The 19,097-nt window shown below is 35.4% G+C and overlaps 1 protein-coding gene and 1 long non-coding RNA gene across 3 annotated transcripts in view; one reads left to right on the plus strand and one right to left on the minus strand.

The window, feature by feature from the left end:
• Positions 1-19,097, plus strand: part of LOC114881645 (cytochrome P450 6A1-like) — a 113,153-nt gene that overhangs the window by 62,427 nt on the left and 31,629 nt on the right. For both annotated transcript variants that reach the window (XM_046288637.1, XM_046288638.1), the window contains exon 2: positions 17,293-17,659. In XM_046288637.1, coding sequence (XP_046144593.1) covers positions 17,318-17,659 — 342 coding nt within the window. In that variant the 5' untranslated portion in view covers positions 17,293-17,317. The remainder of the gene's footprint in view (positions 1-17,292; positions 17,660-19,097) is intronic.
• On the minus strand, positions 12,420-13,276 carry LOC123988454. Its single transcript, XR_006830081.1, has 4 exons — positions 13,021-13,276; positions 12,849-12,924; positions 12,527-12,747; positions 12,420-12,459 (listed from the first exon to the last, which is right to left on the minus strand). It is a non-coding gene; the product is annotated as an uncharacterized LOC123988454 (long non-coding RNA).

Genomic DNA, 19,097 nt, shown 5'->3' on the forward strand with positions numbered 1-19,097 from the left:
TTTAGGAATTAAATTATATAGAAATTGAATTGGAAAATGGGATGAATTGGCTGTGTCTGAGTGATCATCCGGGGAAGGTGGCAGAGACATTGTGATATGATACTAAGTAGCAAAGGTGATTATCAAGCAACAAAATTCGATCGTGTACTTGTCGTCTACCAGTGAAGAAGTCCCTGAGTGTATCAGTGGTCGATTTCCTCCGCTGTGATGGATGTTTAGATTCGTAGACTCTCGGGTTTGACACTGTTGTCTTCCGTCAGGATAAAAATCCACAGGTGAAGAACACTTTTAACAAAGCCTCACTATTCTGTCACCAACGACGTGTCCTACCGACTATGCCAAAAATTTCGTGTCGTGAACCCGAAGGATAGCAATCACAAGAATAATTATATGTGTTAGCAAAATGATCTTTATTTTACAAGACGATGTGTTCGGAACGGAGTTCGAAAACTTTCTGCTGAAAACCGGAGGTTGAGAAAACGAGGAGAAGCTTAAGGGGAAAACTATAAGGGTTTTGTACAGAGGAGTAGGAAAAGAGAAAGTCTAGGATTTTGGTGAAAGTAATTTATGACAGGAAGTGTTTGAAGGAACTAGGAATTCGGTATTAACCAGATGCCTGGTTTCTAACGTTTAAAGAAAAAATAGCTGACTCAGGAGTATCTGACAACATTTCAAAAATGGATTCTCAAAATAGACCAAAATTCAACTTTGTATCGATACTATGGCCCGATAAATCAGCGCGCCTCCGATCGCGAAGCACACTTACCGAGCAACTTTAAGGGGGGAGGGTCAAGTAAACAGGCGTTTTTTCTTGAATTTATTGTGAAGAGGGTATAAGGTTTTTTATTAACGGTCAACGGCATGTTATTATATGGCATTTGATGAGTATATATAAATTTTATGGTTACAAAAATGTTGAAAAATGGCGGAGCTGCAGTCGATTGAAGTTTGCTTCTCGAAAATGCGCCGTGCTGCCTACAGAAAATGAAAAACCCCGAAGTTTTTTGTTAAAATATGATAATATGCTTTGCATGAACCTAAATGTAAAAAAAAATTTCAAAAATTACAAATTCTGTGGCACTTTGAAGAAAAATCACCAGATTTTGTTATATATAAATGGTTATAAACATTGTTTCTTTCAATTTAAAAACAAGCCTGTAGGTTCATGCAAAGGAGAATATATTAAGGAATATTCGTGCCAAATTTCATAAGAATCGGTTGAGAAATGGCTGAGCTACATTGCACGGCGCGTAAAATTTGGTGTTTTGAGATAAACGCGTTTAAATATAGACCATGCGCTCCGCACCGTTCGGAGCGCGTCACTTTAACGACGTTGTAGGTACACTTACACTTCGAATTTCGGTTTGAAACTTTCAGAGCACATTCTCCAGATATTAAATTAATTTTCTAAGCAAAAAAAAACGTGAAATTTTTTCATTTTACTTGACCCTCCCCCCTTAAACGTATTTCTCTCGAAACCTTGTTTTCAAAATTGGCGCCGGTGATAACTTTAAAACTATTTGACCAATCAACTTCAAATTTTGCACACTTTTAGCTTATACGATTCCTAAGAACATGAACCTAAAGGTTTAACCAAATTATTAATTTCAACCATTTTTTTTTTTTAGCAAATAAAGTACAAATTTTGTGCGAGAATCACACTTTTTTGTTTGAAGTGCCGTTATTTCTTAAATATGCAACTTTGTTGCATCAGTTTAGATTCATATTCTTACAATGGTCAAATATATTGAAAAAGAACTTTGTTGGCCGCTTTTAGATAACTACCAGAGATGCTACAACCGGCGCAGTTTTACAGGTCGATGAAAAACTTATTTGTGATATTGCTCTATTTCTTTTATAGTTATCATAATTTTACCGTTGTAACAATTTTGTTTGTTTCTTATAATGTTAAATAAAGTACCCTTAACGTTCCGACAGTATTAGCGCATTGGTTTCTTTGCAACATATTTCTAAAACTTGATACAAAATTAAGCCGTTTATAGGAACTTCTCCCCTTAAGAATGTGAATATTAAACTTTAAATGTTATACAGAATTAACTGTCGCTATATTTTGTAGAGATATGATCATCACAAACGTATTTACCTCAAATAGAACATTCTGTATATAAAAATAAGTAAGAAAAAAAGATTAACATGAGATTAACATTGAGATTTCGTTTTCGAAAAAAATTGCGTTTGAAATTTGATTAAGTGAACATGTACTTGACTATCCCCTGTAGTATAGATGCTTTGACTGTTATCATGATGTTTATATAAATTGTAATGTTTACTAAATGTCAGTACGGCAATCAAATTACCAATACCTTGTAATCCCGAAAAATCATAATGGCTAAATTAACTTTTTATAAACTTTTTTATATCATGAAAATGTTACGAAGACCTTGTACTCTCCCGTCACTATTTCCTGGCTTATAACTGGTATTTATATAGATTAAGTTAAGTTGAAAGTATCAAAATAGTGGGAATATAGATAGCGAGAAAAATTCAGGAGCGTTTTAACTCTTGAACAGCAGAGCCTGGGTCAATCGTGATCCAAACTTACGCAACATATACAAGAATATTGAGCTAAAGTTAACTGTGTAATGTTTAAACGAAAGAGTTTCATATATGTATTGAAAAAATGTGCAGAGGGATAGTGTAAAATTTGTATAATGAAAACCTTGTAATATGGAATACAAAATTAAATTAAAATTGTGGCAAAATAATATTTTTAGCATTTTATTGATTTCGAAATTAATAGTCGAACTAATAAAGGTCACAACGTGTCATAATTTTAGAACAATGAACGTGGCAATTGGCATTTAAGCCCCTACATAGGTAAGTAGTTATACTGATGTGCTTTGTTTTCGAAAAAGTCGCGGATGAAGTTTGATTAAATTCACACGTACTCGGCTGTCCCGTGCCGAAACGCGTTCAATACGGATGTTGACGGAGTATCAACAACTCTTATCTCTTTATACACGGGTATCGTGCTGATATAGCATGCTGTGACAAACAGTACTTTTGATACTTAATCGACTTCGGAATTACTAGCTGAATTGTCACAATTCATAACGAAGGAGCTACAACAAAGAACTTCATACGTTGTTGCCTGTCCGCAATTCTTAAATTCAGCATGGAACACTTTGTACCCGTCAACGATGGCAAGATTTTCAGAAGTACAGAAATTGAACTGTTGAATTAAAAAATACTGCAAGTCCTATGGTTTTGTTTTAATTATGGCAAGTTTATGAAAAATAAAAAAAATGTAATAATGGTCAGGCATATATGGACGTTTATTCAAATTTAAATAACACCCGAAAACACAAGCTCTTTTTTGAAATATTTCGAAATGTAATTTCTGCACTCGTACTGTCACTCGGCGAATTGGTTCAATTAATAAATAAAAGTGCTAAATTTAATTTAAAAGATGTTACAATGTATTACAAATTGATAAATATTAACTCATGAATATGAACAATATCCATCTTCATTAACAAGTTTACCGTGGTGTAAGAATACAAGATAGTGGAAAAAACATTCTTGTTATGACCTTTATTAAATTAACCACTAATTTCGAAATCAGTTAAATGCCAAAAATATTATTTATCAAAACGTACCGATGCGACATTGATATTGGCGTATACAAAATTGAGTTGATAGTCCGTTGACATCTGTACTGAACGCGTCCAAGTAGGGGATAACCGAGTACATATGTACTTGGTCGAATTTTAAATTCAATTTTGCCACGTAAGAACATGGTCCAAGAACAGGTGTCCAAGAGGACCCTCCATAGATCACTCAGCATTGGTTTCCGAGATATTCACAAAGATATATTAAATATCATGTGATATTTTCAACGTTTGTGATACACCCTATACTTAACTCATAATACATAATACAAATCTTGCACACGTGTAAAGTATCGAATATTTTTGCAAAAAATTCGAAAATTAAGGCCGAGCGATAATTATGTTAAACTGTTTAAAAAACTCATTAAAACTAATGAACCGTTTTAGCTATTACTAAATACTTGCTTCCTTAACTGTGATTAATAAAATATGATTTCATGTAAAGTCTGATAAACAGTGAAGTGAGTAGCCTATTTTTTAAATATTATACGTTGGATGCTTTTTCATTTTTAATATATATTATAATATGTAAACATTTATTAATTAATAGCTTATATTTTTCTCCATAATTTTATTATTATTTCCATTTGCTAATGTAGAACTTTCAAAGTCGATACCATTTTGGAAAGCAACAAGTACAACTAACTGTAAGAAGACCGATTATTTAAATTGTGATTTGATTTTTCTTTTTAACATCACGTATATAAATACCAATCAAAAGTCACCAAATAGTGGCAGGAAGAGTACAAGATCTTCGGACCTTTTATACAATGTTATAAAATGTTTCATAAAAAGTAAATTCAGCTACTATTTTCTCATGTTTTCAGGTGTTAGTATTTTGATTGTCGTACTGATATTTTGTGGACATTACAGTTTATGTAAACATGATGATGACTATCAAAGCGCCAACACAATGGATGTTTGAAAAATCGTAATGACTGATTGAAATCATAAATATCTCAAATATACAATTGCAGATTAATTTCTTCTTGGAAAAAGATTAACTATCAGGTCTGTTCATAAGTCCATCTACAATTTATAGAATGCGGACAATGATAAAATTCAATAAATACAGATTTATTCAGGCAAATGAACATTAATCAATTGTAGTGTTTTATTGCCTAGTAAATAAATTTTATTTTTTCCTTGTAACAGAAATTTCAATTTAATGAAAAACAAATAAAATGCAAATAGAAATACATACGAATTTATACACTGACCTGATATCTAATAATGAGTGTCTTAAAAAGGGTACATTTGCGATCAGAATAGGCTTCCCCAAGGAAAATGGCGATATAGGGGAAGCAGGAATCTTTATTCTCAACATCTTTATTTTGACGATATAACAAAAATAATATGATATGATTCTTAATTATTTGATATTTTTAAAATTCAGCATATAACTGGGAAGTATGATTAAAAAATAAATTTCATTTAAAATTTTCCCACTTAATCGTTCACACATTAGGGAAAGGCGAGAACCCGAGACATTAATTTTCCGGGGAAAACCTGATTTGGTCACGAGTGGACAATATTCAATATTACTATACATATGTATAATCAGGCTTATATATATAAAATTTTGAATAACATTAACTTATGTGAATAGTATTAAGTAGTTCAAATTACATTAACGTTTCTTAAAGAGATTAATATATTTACTTTCTTTATTTCTTTTTATATTTTTCAATCTTTGATAATAGGTGTTAGCCATAACATACTCATCGTTTTGGCCCTTGAGGGAGGCTAACAGTCAAATATTGTAAAATAAAAATAAAAAAATTAAATAAATTGTTATATAAATAAATTAATGAGTGTTAAACTTAAAATATCACGTAAATATGTTCCACCAATGTAAATAGCACATATACTAGTTCCGTTCTCAGATGAAAAGTCGCGATTTTCGGAAATTTTAATTACTTATAACTTTTAAATGCGTTGACCGATCTCGATGAAATTTTTAGCATACACATAACTTATTTGAATCTATGAAAGACATATTTTAAATTTTCATTATAGACTCACATAAGAAAGTTGAAAAATTACCATTCACTATTTTTTTCACGATTTTAACAAATTGTAATTTTTTTAAATGATGAAAATATATATTTTAGTGAATTAATTTTTATAGCTTCTCAAAAAACCTCTATTTATTTAGTCTAATTTTAACCGAGGTATTCTACTTTGAACAGTGTCTACCCACTTTTGCCTATCACTGTATGATTTAAATCAGTAATGACGAACCCAAGACCCACAGGTCAAACTCATCTGATTTTTTATGTTGTGTTGTTTTTTGTTAGTATATGTACATTAATTAGTAAATTACTCATCAGTTGAAATAATTGACCAGCAACTTTTAATTATAAAATTCTTAATTTGGTTCTGACCTACCACAAATAGTGATTACAATGATGTGTAAATTATGTAAAAATTATTTGCAATTTTGTTGTCAAAGTAACTATTTACTGTATTTTATTGAAATAATTTGAATTTATCTCAGGGTCTACAATTGTTTTACTTTAAACAAAAAATTAATTATCTATTGATAAGTGTATTAAAGATCAGGCTATAACATTTACTATTATCATGTCAACAACAATGACTGGCAAATTAAAAATATAATATCATTATGTATATCTTAAGTGGTATCATAAGTGCACTTTAGACGACTCTCCTGTACATACATAATTTATCTCAAAATTCTTTAACAAAATTGATAATTAATTCCTTTCGAAAAAAACATTAACTATCTGATCAAAAATACTTTAAAGATCAGATTGCAGTATCTGATATTATCATATAAACAAATTGAAAATATCTCGTAAATATATACTCGTATCTCCAGTGATAAATTGTATGAGTTCATACGTACTTAGGCTGAACCGACGCTGAAAGTGGCGCTAGCGATTTATGTTTATGGCGTCAATGACTATTGGAATTATATTAATACGTTTAATATTTAGGTAATTATAATTATTGAAATTTCATATTAAATATTTTTTTCGAATATATTTTTATCATTACAAAATTATATGATTTTGATCAGCAACTGTATCCTTGACTGATCCTGTATCCTTCTGACTGTATAAATTCTGCTTTATTATTCTTATAATGAGTAGTAAAACAAGATTTATTGAACGATCAAACGAACTTATCTGTAAGTGAAGTCAAAAAAGTTTTTGGTAGAGTTGCCGTTTCTCTATGCCGATCTTCATATCTTTAGAGCGTTTAAAATTGTGTGGAACAAAACGGGAATTAGGGATAAATATATGTATATATATTGTAGAAGAGGACGATCTTTAGGAATTTGTCAGGATCTAAATAAAACTCCAAGTCCTACTATAATATGGTTATATGTATATTTTAAAAAGGTAGCACGGCTCGCTGAAGAGCCGACCGTTCGTTTCCGTGTTTGCGCTGTAATTGCCCAAGAAACGTTCTGCCTTGCACCCCCTAAAAACTCAGGGTTACTGGCCGTCGTCGCCTGGCCGTAGGTCCCGCTATTTTATGACTCGGCCACGATTGAAAAGTAACGAACCTATAGTACCGACGAGATACTGTTAAAGACTGCCATCCTTATGGGAGTTCGCGGTGGCGAAAAAAGTCGACGTTTTCTTACGCCCTCTAGAATATATTGCGGCCGCAGTAAGAAACAGAACCTGAATCTGAATGAAGGGGGTAGACACGGGTAATGCAGCGAGGTGACATTACCGGCAAAAATGGGCCTATTAATAGGTTTACGGGAATCGGTTATTTGTCCTTATATGAGAAGACTTGGGGCTGGGTGAGGGCTCATTCGAAAGAGGAAGGTCCAATGCAGGGGGCTCAACCGATGGTTTAACGAGATTGTGTTGATATCTAATAATATGAGTGTCCAAAGTAGAGGAAAAATCGAGAAAATACGCCCGCTGAATCCAAGTACATTTTAGGTAACTATAAGAGTTTTGTGACTATAAAATAATTTTTAACAAAAAAAAATCCGACTTCGAAATGCACTAAAAAGTATAAAATAATTTCCATTTCATTTATATCTGTATTCCACAGCTATTAATACTGTTGCGCCGGGGAGTGGAGCTCGCGCTTTCCATAGTTAAATGAATACACCAGGAGCAAACTAGACTGTCTATATTTCAGTTACACAATTGGTTTAGCAATAGATCCCTACAGGTCGGCTTCCCGATACAATCTGATATTCAAAAGACGCGCGGTTGTCTAAGAGACTTCAAGCATCCGGTGACGTGTTTCCACTCGAAACAAGGGATAGCTTCACGTTATGATTCGACGACAGCTTCGGACGGGGCAGTCGATGGCTCTTTCGATATATCAAGAAGCGGTCGATGCGTCGAAAGAGCGGGAACTTCTCACCGTCGCAACAATACAATCTACTTAATCATTAAATAGGATACTACATATATTTCAAAGTTTTCGGAGGCGATTTTCGCCCTTATTTTACAAGCGGATACCTCTCGTACCTGTAAAGCATGCGTCAAACGGTCCTTCCACGGGAGAATGAGTGCAATCAAGAATGAAAGTGATTTGTTTGAACGATATGAAACGATCTGACTAGGAATGGAAAGCGAGGTTTGCGTGACAACCACTGAGAGTTTGAAAACGTCGACGAACGTTTAGGAACGTTCGAGACAACGGTCGACGTGGATCATAAACGTGTATCGTCACGAATAGGCAACAAAAACTGCCAAGCATGTACAAGCAATGTTCTGGAATAAATTCCTAGAATATGTTAACGTATATATATATATATTATTCGATATGCGTGAACTTGCGAAAATGCGAATAGAATGCTCCCGAAATTAATTGAAAATAAAACATCAATCTCTTTGTCACGAAAGCCGGAAAATGCGTGTAATGAAACAAACATCGATTATAAAGTACGTCGAATGAATTAAAAAGCCCCGATACTATTAACTACATGAATATTATAACAAATAACATAAATAAACGTTAATCGACACCAGAGTTTCGTTCCTAAAAGCTTCATTAGTTAATTAAGAAACGAATAAAATCAAATAGAAGTATTTCGAAGATTCTAGAAGGTATAGAAATTGTGACGCACGAAATTCATGAAGCGCTGTAGGGGTAAAAGAGAAAGATAGTCAATCATAGACAGAGTTGGAAAGAAGGTCAAGGAGGGATGAGAACTCGGGAAACGCGCCTAGTTGCAAATGATGTCCCCACTTTGGGCCCATGATCGCGGGTCGAACCCTGAGATACGATCGCTTGACTGAGGCAAATCACTCTTCGTCGAAAAATCGTAAGGTATGTGACGGGGAGCGTCGAGAAATAGTTTACGCGTGGAAATTGTAGTGATTAGCTGACCGGTAAAGTCCTTGTAAAAGGCAGAGTGCTGGGAGAGTGCGATTCTCGTTTTCCGCGTAAAGGACTCATACGAATACGTAAAATCTTTTCACACTATTCAATTATCTATCTTTTCTCTTTCATTTTAAATCGTCCGATAATAATTAATATTCTTTTTCCGCGTCGCGTTGTATCTCGTATATTATCAGTCGTATTTCGTATCCGTAACGCCGTAAATAACTAAGGCTCAAACGCGAACGCGTAGTGCGTGTGCATTTAGTTCTCATCCTCTCTTCGATTTTCCAGATTGTAGACCACCACCACAGCTTCTTGTATACGAAATTAATTGAAATTATATATACAGGGTGGTCCACATAACTCTTAGCAGCTCAATATCTCGAAAACTATGACATCGATTTTAAAGTTCTTAGTCTTAAATTGCATGGATCTGGAGGGCCTTTCTAACTACATAAACATGAAGTGGCCCCCCCCTTCTTCTTTAATGGGGGGCGGGGGTACCTTTATAATTTTAAATGGAACCCCTTATAAAACGATACATATTTAGATTCTATAGGAAAAAGCAAGTAAATTTTGTCTGAAACATTTTTTTGTCAGATATTTCCATGAGATTATAACAGTTTAAAGTTTCGACTTGTAGGTACTTCCTTGTAGGTACAATTCTGTAGGAAGGAAACATGCTTTCCAAAATTATTACAGGTTACTGAATTTGAACGAATGCTAAATAAAAATTTAAATTCGCAACTTGGACTGACCGGCGTGGTGGAAATACAACATTACGGTGTTTAGTGAATTAGTAGAAAATTCGGATTATTATAATGTATGTATAAGGAATTTCGATCATCCTCGTGGAACCGATAAGGAACGTTCTAGAGTGGTCAAGATTATCGGACCACACGAATGATGTTTCGGGTTTACATCCGGTGATACTCAGAACAAAAGTCGATACGTGATTTTGAGTCGTGGGACCACGCTGATTTCGAGGAAGGAATTTGTTACGCTAACAATCAGAATTATGTCTGGAAAAGATAGACTATCTCGAAATATCAAAGATCGTTTTGCGTTCAATCAGGGGAGGTCCAGAATGTAAAACAAGCTATCGATGTTCATGGTTTCCGTTCGCACCTCCAACCAAGGTCAAGGGTACGACGGATCAAAAAGGACAGAAAAAAGGGGGGGGGGACAACATGGCTTTCGCCTAGAAAAGGATAGCTGGCAGGATCCAGCACCAACAATTGCGCCAGTTAACGCCGAAACAATTGGGACACACATGGCTTTCGCCTAAACAAATCCCAAAATGAGGGAGGAGACCACTTTCGAGAAGGCGGAGAGGGGGGGCAGACATGGCTTTCGCCTAGACAGGACTCGAATTGACAACACTGAGGACAATTCAATGATGGTGACGTTAACGATACCGCCAGTTAATGCGGAGGACAATCCAAAGAAGGGGGGGGGGGGGGGGGAGAACACAAGGTGAATGTGTAAAAATCTCTGTTCGGAACGTAACAATAGTAATACAAGTATATAATAATACAAGTACTGCTAAACCATTTGCTGATAGTACTCCTACCAGGTAATATAAAATTAAATTCTTCACGCATTTTTGCGTACAAACTTGGTGAAGTATAATGCATTTTTTTAGCTAATTGCTGCGCTTCTTCGGTATAAGAAGATCGCGGCGAGTGAAATAATTGTATCGTTATAAATGTAAATAGAAAGCCTTGTACTCGATGTCGTATGGCATTTAGAAGAGTTTTATCAGATAAACAACCTGCAGTCATTATTTTTAGCTTATTTTGTAAACGTATTGTATCGGATTAACCAAAATATAAAATGTAAAAATATGAGTGAGCCATAACAGGAGATGGAATCGTGGGACCAAAGTTATTAAATAAAACACAGAATATTGCGGGGGGGGGGGGGGGGGGGGGAGAAAACCAAAGAAAATAGAGTTTATTGGAAAAAAGAGTGGGGAGCACGCGATACCGGCAGTAAAAAACCTTGGTTTTAGGCAGGGAAAAAGCCTGGTTTACAAACGCTTAATAACGACGGAGGTGAACGCTGATCATCGGATATTAATACATAACGAAACGCATGCTTTACCGCTGAAGACGCTGTACACTGAGTTACATTGAACTTGTCGCAGTGAAGTTGGCTACAAATTCATTAACGCATTCACGCCGCGTCGGTGAGACGATGGGCGAGATCGACTCACCGACGCGGCGTGAATGTGTCAGTAAATCTGGAGCCAACTTCACTGCGACAAGTTCATTGCAACTCAGTGTACACTGAGTTGCATTGAACTTGCCGCAGTGAAGTTGGCCACGCATTCACTCACCGACGCGGCGTGAATGCGTTAATGAATTTGTAGCCAACTTCATTGCGACAAGTTCAATGTAACTCATGTCAGTGTACATGTGTATGACGCAATCCACATACCGCTCGCAATCCGCTTCTCGCTCGCAAGGAGGTGCTTCTTACTGTTAAACGCACCATGGTACGCCCACGCACCTCTCTTTGTGCCACCACGGAGGGAAAATGCACGCTCATCACTCGTGCTCAATCAAGGTCAGGGGGGAAAGCACGCTACATCGTGCTTTCCATGGGGAAATTGCACATACATGTGCCCGTTCAGGGGGGAGTGCACGCCACATCGTGCACTCCATGGGGATAATGCACATACATGTGCCCGTTCAAGGGGGAGTGCACGCCACATCGTGCACTCCATGGGGATAATACACATACATGTGCCCGTTCAGGGGGGAGTGCACGCCACATCGTGCACTCTATGGGGATAATGCACACACCGTGCCCGTTCACCGCACTCACATTACACCGTTCGGACGAATCGCGAAGCCTCGCACGTGTATACCGGTTTTTCCGCAGCGTGTGTACAACGCGACGCGTGACACTTTCCGCTCTTTGTCCGTGCAACGCACGGCGCACCGTACTCCAGGCCCTCCAAACTCCCGTATTTAATGCTGTAACTAAAATTAGTGTTACGCCTCACTACCAGGATCGCTGGTGTCGCTACAAACACATATAAATGATATCGGTGAGGTACACACACAAGCACATGGTCCGTACATACGTGTGCATGGTCTTACTTATTCAAAACTTTGAAAAATAAAAATAAAGGAAAGGAAAAAATTACAACAATATATGTATAGTAATGGAAATATATTAAATTTTTCCTAAAATATAATAAATATATATATATCAATAATAATATACAATAACATGCAATCGAAAATCACGTTCTCCACTCCTCTGGTGCAGTCAGGTTTAACTATAACAACAAAAGTATATAATATTATACATACACTTCATGTAAAAAGTATTATTATATATGCTTAGTGTATTAATACCATGTTAATGGTTTTATACATATATTGTATATGTAAACTGAACACTTACAATTTTCCTCTTTTTCTTCTTTTCATTTGCATGCAGGTGTCTTGTTGCTCTATTTTAATAGAGGTAGTCTCTGACACTGTAATAAATATTTTCATTAACAATTATTTACATATGCTATAAAAAGTATACATAAGAGTAATTACCAAGTAAGTTCAGTGTTGGAACTGCTGATGTTGTTAATCTTTTCCTCATGAAGTATTTTTCTTTAAAGTAGCTACTACAGATCACTCAGAATTTCTTTGGGTTGTCACATACTTCCATCCACTGTGCCATCCTCTTCTTATCTTTTCTCTCTAAGGGGAAGGAGAACATCCTGCTGTTTTCCTTAATACACCCTCTGATGATGCATAGTTTCTTCCTCTTTCTTTAAAGATACATTTTAATAATTAAAATTAAATATATTACTAAAATAGCAATGTAAACAGTTATGTTTTCAGTAACAATTTTAAAACATTCTGTACTTACTTAATTTCTAGCTTCTCCTCCTGTTACTGCATCTCATCAGCAGAAGTTATTGACAAACCTAAACACCTAGAAAAAACTTTAAAAAATATCTTTTTCAATAATCATAATAGTCATAATAATAATAGCAATAGTAATAATAATAGTAATAATTATAATAACGGAATTCACGAACCTGGAAATTCAATCACCTACGCTGCCACCATCACACCATGTGCAACCATGTGCGCCATATTTCTTTTGTCTCTTTAAATTTTGAAACAATTGAAAAACGCGGCGACAAATTTCGCGGGAACATGACGTCACGATATCTTTAGTTGTGTGTTAAAATCAGTGATACAAGCTATGCATGTAGAGAAGTGACATCAGCGCCTCCTGGTAGTGAGGCGTAAATCTAAAATTTGCATCAAAATCACAAGAGTGGAGCTTGGAGGGCCTGCCGTCCTCTTCTAAATCGCTTTCGCGAATGCTCGCTGGCGCGTCACGGCGACCCACTCCCTTCTCTAAATTCGCATAAAACTAAACGCTGTCGCCATCGAGCGACCTATTGTCAAAATAGTTGACTAGGGGCAATCAGCGCGATTCGCGCGAACACGTACAATCGTCTTATTCTTTATTTCATTCGTCCGCTTTAGCATTTTATTTTCGTTTGTCAAAGCTTGAATTACATCTTGACGTCCTAACTTTTGTTTTAAAATATATATTTCCTGACCGACGGAATCCGGGCTATCATCATCGGATTCCACATCATATATTATTGGTTCCGCACTCGCTTTTAATCTACCACTTGGATAAATTACAGTTTCCGGAAAATGTCGGCTACATATTCGGAATTTCTTTAATTCTGCATCTGATTCCTTTGCCAGATGATCGCAACCACTATTTACTAACCACGTTATTAATTGATCTCTCTTAGTGACAGGTAAACGATAAAATTTGACATTTAATATATTGTCCCTACTTCTCATACCACAATTTTTATAAATACAAGTCGAGCTATGAGTCAATTTCATCGTCATTTTCCTATCAATTTTAAATAATGAAATAAAATTATTTTCTACTCCACTGTCACTACGCTCTACACTTCTACTGCACACTCGAAAAAAAGTTAATGCAATAAAATTATTTCCTTATTTGTTAAGGATTTGTACTGCTCTACTATCAGTACACTCTATACTTCCCACTTCTCTACACTTCTACACTTCGTTTCCAAAAAGACATTCTTGCTTCCACAATGTCGCGAAATACATTAAGCGCTTATTATGCCATTCCCTATTAAAAATACTTACTTCTACTACCTGTGAAAAAGGTAAAAATGCCCACCTGTTAACAGTATGCTAAGTGACGAATCTCTGTTAACAGTTAAATGATATTTTTGGTTTAAGAATCATTATTTTATAAATATAACAGTAATTTTCGAAATATTTTTTATTCAATTCTTCTATTTTTTTTCACAATGTTACGTATTAAATATTCTTATTTTTCATATATTTATGTAGTATAGATTATGAAATAACGATTAGAGTGGTTTTATAAATATAACAGTAATTTTCGAATTATTTTTTATTTAGTTCTCGTATTTTTTCAGAATGTTACATATGAAATATTCTTATTTTTCATATATTTATTTAATATCGATTATTACAATAATTGTATTATTATATTATAATAAGAATGTAATACAATTATAAGGTAAAATATAATTGTTTTCCAAGCAGCACCGACGAGATAATTATTGTACTGTGACAAAGCTAAATCATCTCGTTGGTGGTATAACAGATTTTTTCGGCGGTACAATGGTTAATATCACTATTCTACATTATCCATCATTCCTATTTACCGATCGTACCTCAGGCCCACTGGGCCCACTTGGCCTGCCGAACATTAACACAGGGGATGGCAGTCTTTAACAGTATCTCGTCGGTGCCTATAGGCTCAAACACATGGTCGGATGGGACTTTCTCCAATCTCGTGCCTTCATGGGCTCCAAATGCCGTTAAAAAGCCTACAATATAAATATATATATATATATTTTTTTTGGATGGGAGGTAAAGTAATCTCTTCGAACGAGGCTCTTCATATAATTGCGATCGAACTTCACTTACAGGTAAGTTCGTTTAATCGTTCAATTATATTTCATTCATCTTGTTCTCAAGGTTACTAGTGTAGTTGTTTAGAGAAAGATATCACAATTTTAAATATGGCATATAACGTATACAGGGTGTCTCAGAACTCGCGTTGGTCCCGCGAAGGGGTGGTAGCTGGGGTGATTCTTGTTGGAGTTGTTAAAATTCAATAATGCCGCTCCTAATTTATGCGTCACTTCCGCTTGTTCTTTCTCTGCTTTTTTCTATGCTGTAGATGCTTTTTTTTCTAGACGTTAGCTATTCCAAGATGTCGTTTTTAGTTGTCATAAATCATTAAGTGTTATTACCCTTAAGCTTCATTATGTTTTGTTCTTATATAATCCAATACAATAAATTCATATATCAGTATTACTGTGATTAAATCATTTTGGGCCTATTTCTACAACAAATAGGTAAAATTTAACAATTTTGAACAACATTTTCCTTCCGAAAACGTCGTTTGAAGCTTTGTTTTTGAATTATTAAGGAAGAACACTGACCAATCCAAGCGCATATAGCGCGCGGACTCAGGGACGGCAGCTTCGGCCGAGCTTGACGTACATCGCGATCGAACGGCTCTGCACGCCATTGGCATAGCACAATAAAAAAATTGAACTAGTTGAACATTTTTAGTTGTTGTTTAAAATGAATACGGAACCTAATTTCTTGTCGCCTGTCATAATGTAAAATAGGAAATTTTAAGCATTCTAATCAACAAATAAAAATTATTGAAATGGAATAATTAATAAACGTTTGAATTGGAGGCTACGTTAATGATGAAAAATTTGAAAACAATTTAAATGGAACTTACCCATTCGTGTCTAAATTAACCTGCTACGCTGAAAGCAAATAATTCCACTGGGTCACTGTGTCGATCCTGAACATTCGAGGAGGGAACACATTACGGAGAGCACCTGATCTCCAGTCGAGATCATTGAACTCACTCAACCACACGGTCACATTCACCTTTCACAGAATTTTCTTTCAGGAAAATAAACATTTTTATTCACTGTCACGTTGCTATTGCACTGGACACAAATGAAAAACATGTAATATTCCGCACTACTTCGTAACGTTTCCACGACGTTATTGGTCTTCCTTTCCAACTTCAAGTGGAACTTCTAGCTTGAGCGTTTACGAGATCTGTTTCGCTTTTTGTCTTTTTCTACATTCAGAATAGCAAACAAGTTAGCAACAATAAAAATTTAATTAGTTCGATTCATTTATTTTTCCAACGTCTGCTGCTATACCGGCAAGGTGCCAAAAATGTTCGTTCGAGACTCAGGTCAAGCCCAGGTTTCGTAATCGAGGCTGCCGTCCCTAAATAATTCAAAAACGAAGCTGCAAACAACATTTTCACAAAGGAAAATGTTGTTCAGAATCACCCCAGCTATCACCCCCTTAAAGGACTAACACTCTTTCTGGGACACCCTGTATACAATCTAAAATAAACCTATCCGAAGTTATTTCTTTCCAATTCCTCGCAAATTACTTTAGTCTTCTCGCAACTTTAATTACATTTATCTCATCCGGTTCTGGTTCCTGGGTCTGTCGTTCCTTTGAAACTGAGCATTTTGGTTGAACGGCTGATTTCGTGGCTTGTTCCTGAAGACAAGTCTTTGCCTGTATTGGCCTGCCTGCGGATTTCGATAGCCTGCCCGATAGGGGACGAGCCTCCTCCCCTGCAGGCTGACAGAGTTTAAATTCCTTCTTGCTGGTAACGATCTCTGATTCGAGTAACTTGATTATTTCTTTAACGAATTTGCAACTTTCTCCATAGTCCTAGCCTCACGAACCTTGTCAGCAAGGTTTTTACCAAACAGGAACCCATCAAGCTTGGTGCTTTCCAACATTGCCCGTGTGTCCCTGTCGGCACCAGCCAGAATCAAAGCTATCCTGTAAGTAAGCTAAGCTTACTTAGTCTGACTATGTATTAGTTCCGCCATCAATCTGCCAGCATCGTGCAGCCTCTCCATCATCTGCACCCTGTCGTTGCTATCTTTTTCCTCTATTAAAGAGGTCATGGCTGCTCCCAAACAGGTCAGAGCAGCTCCGGCCATCTGCTGTCACATTTACAGCGGGGGACTGCCTATTGTCGTCCACTTCCCGAAGTCTGACACTCAGGATGGCACAAATGACCCGACTGAGAACAACTAGCAGCCCCCGCCATAAATCTAGTTCTAACGTAAACTTTGACAAATACAATTTATTTATGTTGAACATAATATTAACCTATTATTCAAAACTTACTTATTTTTACGAATACGATATTGTATGTTATAATCTTGTAATAACGTGTAACTGATTTTTATCTGTTTAAGAGCTATTTGGGAAGTTTGATGCACAATGATAGACGTTTTCCAAACTCTCCTCGGCATCGCTCTGGTGCTTGTCTCTGTCTACATCTACAATTACTACAATGAGGTCACTAATTATTGGAAAAAGTATAAGATACCTGGACCTAAACCTCATTTACTCTTTGGAAACATAATACAATTTATTGCTCTAAAAAAATCAATTAGCGAATGTGTAAAACAATTATATGATGAATATAAAGAGGAGCCTGTATTTGGAATATTTGACAGAACAACACCTATGCTTGTTGTTAATGACTTGGACTTGATTAAGGATGTTCTTATTAAGGATTTTTCACTATTTACCGATCGAGGTCTATCTTTTTACCCTAAGGTTGGTCCTAATGTTTAATAGTTGATTTTAAAACATTGAAAAAAACATTGACTTCAAAGCCTGACAATATTTGATGATATAAAAGTACCACCAAAGGAACTTAAAATTAGTATAAAATGGTTGGTTGTTAGTTACAGCAATCAAATGATTAATTTTGAAATGTACAATGTCTGACACAATTTCATGACATAAAAGTATTACAAAATAGCACCTGTGATACATTAATTTGAAGCTTTAAGTTCGTTAAAAATTATTGTATAAACGATTCATTACCATTTTGAATGCAAAGTAACTGGTAATTATAACAAACAATGTACAATTTTAAAACCTTCAAAATATAACAAAATTTAGTAACATGAAACTATCATAAAGTACCACTTACATTATAACAATTTGAAGCTTAAAATTTATTAAACATGACCATATGAATTTTTTATTAATGTCCTTAATACAAAATTGTGAATTGTTAGATAATTTTCTTGTTATATACTATATTGTTCGAGAGCAAGATTGATTTGAACGTGGTTCGTTAATCAAGATGGGGGTGAGAGGGAAGAGACGTTGAGAGTTTTAATAAAGAAATGGTTTATTTCACAATACAATAAATACACACGAAAAAAGGAACAGTTAATTAAATTGAAATAGGGTATCTGAAATTCTACGATGAGAATTTCACTCACATCGCGAAGAGAGATCGAAATCGAGACGTGTAAAAGCCACGTGTTGGTGCAACACGTGGCCACTACATGAATACATACATATATTAATCACGTATGTATGTAGGTTTTTGAGATCGGGATTACGAGATTGAGTTGGCCGTTGGCATTTACACCGCGTTCACTTTACAATGATTCGGTGAAAATTACTTATAATAAAATGAACAATCGAGAAAATGACGAAACACGTGTTGATAGCTGTGCATTCCAAGACATTATGTAATGGCCGAGAAGAGGGCCTCACGGCGGCACGAGCCGTTGGCGTCGCCTATAGTCCGTCCAACGAGACGAGTCAGTAAATGTATACAAATTCTCGGGCGCGAAGCAGGATCTCCTCACGGTATATCGATCCTTGCATACTAAAAAAAAAAAGGAAAACAGTCATGGGGACTGTCGACAGAAGTGAAAAGTTAAAACTATGAAATAACAGTGGCTTTTTTTGAATTTTCACATTAATTGTAGTATCAAAAATTAAAATTTCATAATTTGTAAATTAAGATTATTAACATTAATCTGGTTCTCACATCTATCAGCACTACGAGCAACAATTATATACATTTTTATTCTAAAAAGGATACAATAGGCTTATGGTAACTAGATAAGAAAAAAAAATGTTTGATTGAAATTTATATAAATATCGTGTAAATTTTAATCAATTTTTTCCTATACATATAACCACCGCTCGACCTTAGTTTTTGAGATATTTTCGAAAAACTGTCGAA

The sequence above is a fragment of the Osmia bicornis genome, chromosome 14 (assembly GCF_907164935.1).
Source record: "Osmia bicornis bicornis chromosome 14, iOsmBic2.1, whole genome shotgun sequence".
In the NCBI taxonomy this organism is placed as follows: domain Eukaryota; kingdom Metazoa; phylum Arthropoda; class Insecta; order Hymenoptera; family Megachilidae; genus Osmia; species Osmia bicornis.